The following is a 7,987-nucleotide window of genomic DNA, read 5'->3' as shown; positions in this document are numbered from 1 at the left end:
TCACCAGAGATTTCCCTGAAGTAGTTCGTATCTCGTCCCCACAGGAAACAGCTTTCTTTTCCATTCCTTTTCTGTCACCTTCTCTCTGCAGGACCCGTTGTCTCATTCTCCCAGATCCCCATCCATCCCTGATGCCTCGTGACCTCTCACCTCTTTTCCCTCAGCTCTGGCTCTAACCCTGACCTTGAGGTCCCCGGGACATTACCCAGAAGTTGCGCACATCACTTCCGCTTACACCCTATGACCAGAAGGGCCTACGGTTCCCCCAAAAGGGAGAAACGTAACTCTTATTCTGGAATGCTGGGGGCCCAGCTCTTTTCTGTCACTTTGCAGAAGGGGACAAAGGCTAGCAATTTCTCCCATGCTCTGCATAGTCATGAACGTGCCTCAGGAGTGGGTAACTGACTGCCGCGCTGGGCATCGAGCCTGTGGGAAGTGGCTAGAGAGAGAGGGTTGCAATAGTCATTTCCTGACAGGAACCAGAAGACACGAAGCGTGGGTACGCAGAGCAGAGGCCTGAGAAACTGGGAGCAAAGCGGTTCCTGCCTGTCCTGGAGTCCAGAGAACGTTCTGGATCACCACTCACAGCACAACTGAAGGAGATCCTTGGAAGAGGCTCGGGGCGGCTGCCATGACGCCCCAACTCCTGACCCTGCTTTGCACCGGTAAGCCCTGTGGGGGAGGGCCGGGCTGGAGTCGGAGGGACCTTGGGGGCCGGTAGTGGGGTGGGGGTGAATGAGCACAGACTAGAACCTTCCATTCCCTGAATACATGTTAGGTACCAGGATGCTTTACACACATTTCCCTGCTTCCCCAGACTCCGTCATCCCTGAGCTTCCCAAACACATTTGCCCTGTATCTGTGACGCATCCAGGTTTTTGTAGTATTATTTTTATACTCAATTCTATTAATTTTTTTAATGTTTATCTTTGAGAGAGAGAGACAGAGTGTGAGCAGGGGAGGAGCAGAGAGGGGGACACAGAATCCAAGATGTCAGTGCAGAGCCCGATGCGGGGCTCGAACCCAGGACAGGTGAGATCATGACCTGAAGTTGGACACTTAGCCAACGGAGCCACCCAGGCACCCCTATTTTATTATTTAAAAAGAATTTAAGTTTATTTATATTTGAGAGACAGAGCAAGTGGGAGAGGGGCAGAGAGAGAGAGACACGGGGGAGGGGAGAGAGAGAGAGAGAGAGAGAGAGAGAGAGAGAGAGAGAGAGAGAGAGGGAGGGAGTCCCAAGCAGGCTCTGCACTGTCAGCTCAGAGCCTGGCATGGGGCTCAAACTCACGAACCGTGAGATCATGACTTGAGCCTGAAGCAACAGACACTTAACCTAGTGAGCCGCCCAGGCTCAACTATACTCAACTCTTTTCCCAAGAAGCTCTGTGAAACCTGTGCATTAGTGGGAAAATCCGTGTCCCTCATGGAAAACTGCCCGAACTGGCCCCAGTTCTCCCGTCTTGCTTCTGAGAGGCCGCAGTGAAGCGAAAAGCTGCCCTCAGATGGGTCCCCAGCTGTGGCGTCTTCCGTGGGCACGGGGACAGCAAGCCGGGAACCAAGAAGAGACTTTCCCACACAGGCCCCGTGACACCCTCCTGTTGTCATGCGACCCGGGGCCACTTGACATCTCTTAGAGAAATTCTCCAAAATAGTTCTTCTCCCCATACTGCCTTCGAGGAATCTGCACAGCACGCCCGAAGTTCATGCCAAGGCCACTCAACTTAGTGGAAAAACTGAGCTCAATTTTGGTCTGCGTAGTGCCCGAGGCGGTAACTCTCCACCGAGCCAGATGGGGTAACCGAACAGGTCCGACGTGGGGTGGGGGTTGGGGTGGAAACGTCCGGAGGCTGGTGACCAAGACCACAAGAAGGTGAGCGAACAGCGAATCCCTCTCAGGAAATGCCCGGCGACCTTTTCAGAAGGGCTCTGTGGTCACGGGTCCCCGTCACCTCCACTCAAGCCCTGTGGGAATGGGCATCATCTCTCGACAAGTGTCGGTGAGGATGTGGCGAAGGGGGAGCCCGCGTGTGCAGACCGGCGCAGCCGCCGCGGGGCGAGAGCGGGGAGGCTGGTTCTTCGGGCGTCAGAAACAGAACTCCCTACAACGGTCCACCCCACTCTGGGGCTGGGTATCAGAAGGACATGAAAGCTGGGAACTGAAGCGATATCGGCGCCCCCACGTTCGCCGTGGCCTGATTCACACGGCGCGGAAGTGACGCACGTGCCCATCCGCGGGCGTAGGACAGAGGACGACGTAGCAGGTTATACATCAGGGATGCCACCCCGCCAGGAGGAGGAAAGAAACCCCACCGTTTGCTACAACACGGACGGACCTTGAGGGTGTTACAGAGTGAAACAAGTCAGATGGACAAAGGCAAATAGTTGCCTGATCTCACTTGTGTGTGGCGTCTTACTGTTGAACTTGTAGAAACCCACGGTGGGATGGGCTTGCCAGGAGCCAGGGGAGGGGGGGAAGAGGGAGATGTTGATCCAATGGAGCATGCTGGCAGCTCAAAGACCAGTGAGTTCTGAGGCTCTAATGTCAGCATTGCACCTACAGGTGGCAATACGGTATCACGTACTTGAGGGCTGCTTAAAAAAGGCTCAAGATAGTGCCAATGTCCCTGGTGTGTGTGTGTGTGTGTGTGTGTGTGTGTGTGTGTGTGTGTGTGTGAGGGGGCAAAGCCAGCCCCCGGGAGAGAGCCGTGGTTATACACTAATCGAACTAGAACCCCTGTATTGATGTGTAGGAGCATATTTCTTGGGATCAGCTTGGTCTAGATCTGAAAGTAAGGCCCCCAGAGGGGAAAGACATGGTATATGCACTTCACCCTTTCAAGTTATACCGATCTTAGATTTATGAGATTGAGGAGCACCAAGGAGATGATGGCTCATGGCCAACCGTAATGTCCGAGATGCATTCAGGCCATTCCCCGAGGGCAGACAGAAGGAGGTCAGCACAAAGGACGATGTTCTCAGTATCCAGATGTCCCCCATCGAAGGGCAGGGGTCTCCTCACCTGACTCCACATCCCGGGTCCCGGGAGCTGTGGACACACTCCTTTACGTGGCACAGGAAATGCACACAGGGCGGCAGGTGGAATTAATCTTATCAGTTGACCTTGAAGTAGGGAGCTTCTTCTGGATTATCTGGGTGGTCACTGTGTAACTGCAGGGTCCTTCAAAGAGTGAAGGAGGCAGAAGGGGGCATCAGTGCACCAGCCACTGCTGGTTTTAAAGCCGGAGGAAGAGGCCGCCATGATGGGATGCAGGTGTCTCTTGAAGCCGGAAACAGCCAGAAACGGATTCTTATCTAGAGCTCCCAGGAGGAACACAGCCCCGGGGCAACCTGGTTTCAGGCAGTGAGACTTTTCTAACCCACAGACCTGCAAGATAATAAATCTCTGTTGTCACAAGCCACCATGTTTCTGATGGTTTGTTATGGCAGCCATAGGAAACCAACACAAGGTACAAACCAATCCCACGCCAGATGGGTTCTTGGGCAGGAGGCTGGGACTGGCCGTGAGCGTGACCCACAGGGTCTGGTCTCAACGGCAGCCCCCGGGGAGGGACTCAGGTCTCACGGACAGACGGTTCTCTTGCAGGGCTGTGCACTGGCCAAGGAGGCAGGGAGCCTGACGGTGAGCATTCCTTCAGTTACACCCTACCTCTCCTGCGCTCCCCATGCCCCACATCCCTTCTCTTTCCTTAAAGGGGGTCCTGAGAGCAGGCCAGGGCACCAAATCCCGCCCCCAATCTGCTTCCTTCCAGAGCCCCTTCCCAAGCCCTCCCTCAGGGCCTGGCCCAGCTCGGTGGCGCCTCCCAGGAGCAATGTAACGCTGCAGTGTCGGAGCCCCACCAAGGATGTCCACTTCACTCTCAGGAAGGGAAATATTCCTTTGCCTTTTGCACAACCACCGGCTTCCACAGAGGGCCTGGCTGAATTTCTCCTCACTGACCTAAGGACCAGCCAGGCTGGAAAGTACACCTGTGAGGTCCACAGAGGAGGGCTCCCCTCCATGAAGTCGCCACCCAGTGACGCTGTCCTGCTCCTGGTGACAGGTGAGGAGCAGGGCCGGCCTGGGGGAGGGAGCCCAGTGGGGGAGGGGACGGAGGAGATGCAGAAACACAGCCACAGAATGACCTGGTCGGCTTCATCCAGGGCTTGTGGGGAGGGGACCTCCTTCCTGCAGAGTCCAAAGAGGGTGACCCCAGGGATGTGACTGTCCCACACTGGGCGGGAATCCCAGCAGGAGAACAAGGGTGAGTGGGGGACCCCGGGCTTCTCCCCGCGACCTCGGAGCCCTTCTTCTCTCACAGGAGATTTCTCTAAACCTTCCCTGCAAGCCCACCGAAGGGGTGTGGTGACGGCAGGAGACAATGTGACCCTGCAGTGCCAGAGGCCAGGCTATGATTTCAGGCGGGTAATGTTCGCTCTGCTGAAGGCGGGCGAGGCGGCGCCCATCCAGACCCAGGTGTCAGTCGGGAAGACGGACTTCTCGCTGTGGACGGTGACAGCCGGGGACTCCGGGAACTACAGCTGTGTGTACTTCCAGACCGAGGCTCCTTTCTGGGCCTCAGAGCCGAGCGATCCTCTTGAGGTCCGGGTCAGAGGTGAGGTTTTGACCGTTGGGCGGACCCCAGCTGGATCACCCGCCGGCTCAGGTGCTGGCAGTCTGTCTCCACCAGACCCTGCAGCTGGGAGCAGTCACTTAGGAAGAAGTGAGGGGGGGCCAGGAGTCTGTGGAATGGTGCGGAGGATCTTCTGCCGAGAGGGAGCACGGACAGCGGAGATTACCTGAATGGAGGCTGGGAGGGTGACCAGCTGTGTCGTGGGGGCCAGGCCTGGAGGAGGAGGGATCGGTAATAACTGACCCTCCCCCCTGACCAGGAAAATAAGATGTAGCCACAAAGTCATTGCCTGTCTCCTGGGCAGGGCACAACTCAGTTAGACTAAAGTGTGGATGACACCTCCTGGTGTTATGTAGGAGGAGAGTCCGGCAAGAAGGCCGAGGAGGAGGGAGGGAATAACAAGGGGCCTGGGAGCATCTTTCCAAAAAAGACTCAGAGGTTCCAGGAAGAGCTTGGTTTCGTTTTCGCTGGGTCTCCAGCACTCGTGCCTTTAGCTCAAGTGAGTGGGGCTTTTCTCTTCCTGCCAAGACTTGTCTTTCTGTTTTGAAAGGAATGATGTTTAAAAATTATGGCAAAAGTGCCTAAGGTAAAACTGACCATCCTAAGTGTTTAAAAAAAGTTTGATGTTTAATTTTGAGAGAGAAAGAGGGAGAGAGATATGGAGGGTCAGAGAAAGAGGCAGACAGAATCTGAAGCAGGCTGCAGGCTCTGAGCTGTCAGCACGGAGCCTGACGCAGGGCTTGAACCCACAAACCACGCGATCATGACCTGAGCTGAGGTTGGACGCTTAACTGACTGAGCCCCCAGGCGCCCCTTAAGTTTGAAGCGCACAGCTGAGTAGCGTTAAGTGCGCTGGCCCTGGCACACCCACCAGCACTGTCGGTCTCCAGAACGCTCTTGGCCTTGCAGCGCTGAAACTCTGATCCCATTATCCGTCCTCACCCTCCTCCCCAGCCCCTGGCGCCGCCCCCCTACGCGTGCGCGTGCTCTCCGTGAGCCTGATGAGCGCAGAGACCGCACGTCGCGCAGAGACCGCACGTCGTGGGGGTCACAGTCTTCGCCTTACGACCGGCTTATCGCACTCAACCAACGTTCTCGAGGTTCAGCCACACTGGGGCGCGTGACTGGGCTTCGTGTCTTAGTGAGGCCGATAAAGCTCCATTTTACGGAGAGAGCACAGCCGATGGACGTGTGGGTTGTTTCCACCGGTTTGGCTATTGGCCCATCACAGTTGGCCACCTACTGGTCATCACTTCTCCCGGATGAAGACTCAGAAAGGGGACTGCCGGACCAGAGCAGAGTTCTACTTTAAATTTTTCTTTAATTTTTAATCTTTTTTTTTTTTTTTTTTTTGAGAGAGAGAGACAGCGTGAGCAGGGGAGGGTCAGAGAGAGAAGGAGATACAGAATCCAAAGATGGGTTCCAGGCTCTGAGCTGTCAGCACAGATCCCAGCGCGGGGCTTGAACCCACGAACTGTGAGATCGTGACCTGAGCCAAAGGCGGACACTTAGCGACTGAGCGCCCCCCCCCCCCCCCCCCCCGGCGCCCCTCTACTTTACATTTTTTGAGGACCCGCCGCCATACCGCTCTCCACAGTGGCCACGCCAGTCTACATTCCCACATCCAGTGCACAAGGGCCTCTGCTGGTTTGTTTCTGAAGGATGCGTTTTGGCCCCTGTGCGTTAGGGCTATTTTTGAGGACTGAGTTTGTGCAGGAGGAGGGGAGGGAGAGAGGCCAGTAGAAAGCAGCCATCCTCCTGGATGGGGGGAGGGGAGAGCTGAATCCCCAGGATTGATAGGAGGCCGGTCGGTCGTAAGTGCACAGGGCACTAACCAGTGAACCCAGAATCTCCAGACCCCCACATAGAACAGGCATTCAGGGCCTCCGAGAAAAACCACACGGGGCATGAGAACAGGTTCTGAAGTCCCGGGACGGGAGTTAAATTAACACTACAGCTGTGGCACTTGCTTTCTGTGAAGATTCTGCAGCTCCTTTCTCTCATCTGTCAAGTGGGTGGGCAGCAATGCATACATCTGACCGTGAACTTCCATGAGAAGGAGACACAACAGTAATCGGTTATAATGGATAGTTTTGATGATTGTATTAATCAAGGCACTTGGTTACAAGTGGGGGAAAAAACACCTATCTTGAAGTGACTTAGAAAAAAATGAAGTCCTTGGAATTAAAGGGGTCATGCAGGGCTTCCCAACCTGGCACTACTAACATTTGGGCTGGATAATTCTTTTTGGGGTGGGGGTGGGGGAGAAAAGTGCGTCCTGTGTAGCATGGAGGTTTGCAGCATCTCGGGTCTCTACCCACTCCGTGTCCCCTCTTCCAGCTGTGACAGCCAGACACTGCCGGATGTCCTGCGGGGGGGGGGGGGACAGTGGTGGCCAGACACCGCTGGGATCCAGAGACAGTAAGCCGTGGGAGCACAGGGCCGCCTGGCTTCACGGACCAGAATGAGGAGCTGGAGTCCGGCCCAGATTCTCTTCCTCTCTGACACCTGTTTGTGTCTTTATTGTACCATTTCATACTCTTTTAAACTTTTAAAAATGTTTTTAATTTAATTAAATTAATTAATTTATTTTTTAAATATTTATTTATTTTTAAGAGAGAGGAAGACACAGAATCCAAAGCATGCTCCAGGCTCTGAGCTGTCAGATGTGGGGCTCGAACTCACATACCATAAGATCATGACCTGAGCTGAAGATGGATGCTTAACCGACTGAGCTACTCAGGTGCCCCCTGTTTTTTCTTATTTTACAGAGAGCCAGAGGGTGAGTGGGGGAGGGGCAGAGAGAGGGAGACACAGAATCTGAAGCAGGTTCCAGGCTCTGAGATGTCAGCACAGAGCCCCACACGGGGCTCGAACTCAAACCCTAACATCATGACCTGAGACAAATCAGCCGCTTGACCGACTGAACCCCTGGGAGCCCCCGTTTCATTCTCTTTTAGTGGGGACCAGCTCCCTCTTTGGGGCAGAAAGCTTGGCTTTTAAGAGCTGAGTTTTGTAGCTCATAAATTCTACTCCTGGAGAAGCATCTGGCCCTCCTTCCCAGATCCAGTTCAAAACGGACAGACAAAGAGACTGGGGAGGCAGTGGATAGTCTTGTTAGCTCAGCCTCTGGATCAATCCTAGGAAATCCTCATGGGAGGACACCCCGCAAGAAAACCAGCCCCGTACAGGGGGACCGGAGTGCAGGCGGGGAAGGCGTAGCTCCTGTTGCTCTCTGACCCCGTGGGCTGGACGTCTGCGTCCAGCACCCCAATTTCACGTTGAAATCCTGACCCCTAACGTGATAGCATTAGGAGGCGGGGGTCTCTGGGAAGTGCATAGGTCACAAGGGT

General features: G+C 54.9%; 1 protein-coding gene across 8 annotated transcripts in view; it reads left to right on the top strand.

The window, feature by feature from the left end:
- Window positions 1-264: 264 nt before the first annotated feature.
- LOC115280040 (T-cell-interacting, activating receptor on myeloid cells protein 1-like) overlaps window positions 265-7,987 on the top strand; it is a 14,811-nt gene continuing 7,088 nt past the window's right edge. For 6 of the 8 annotated variants that reach the window (XR_003903622.1, XR_003903619.1, XM_029924662.1 and 3 more), the window contains exons 1-4: window positions 265-665; window positions 3,608-3,643; window positions 3,774-4,064; window positions 4,323-4,616. Coding sequence is in view for 4 of the 8 variants with exons in the window: in XM_029924662.1 (XP_029780522.1) it covers window positions 632-665; window positions 3,608-3,643; window positions 3,774-4,064; window positions 4,323-4,616 (655 nt within the window). In the remaining 4 variants the exon portion in view is untranslated. The remainder of the gene's footprint in view (window positions 666-3,607; window positions 3,644-3,773; window positions 4,065-4,322; window positions 4,617-7,987) is intronic. The other 2 variants (XR_003903620.1, XR_003903621.1) reach the window with 2 other exon arrangements.

The sequence above is a fragment of the Suricata suricatta genome, chromosome 16 (genome assembly GCF_006229205.1).
Source record: "Suricata suricatta isolate VVHF042 chromosome 16, meerkat_22Aug2017_6uvM2_HiC, whole genome shotgun sequence".
NCBI classification, from domain to species: domain Eukaryota; kingdom Metazoa; phylum Chordata; class Mammalia; order Carnivora; family Herpestidae; genus Suricata; species Suricata suricatta.
Note: the sequence above shows the minus strand (reverse complement) of the source record. Positions and strands in the feature narration are given on the sequence as shown.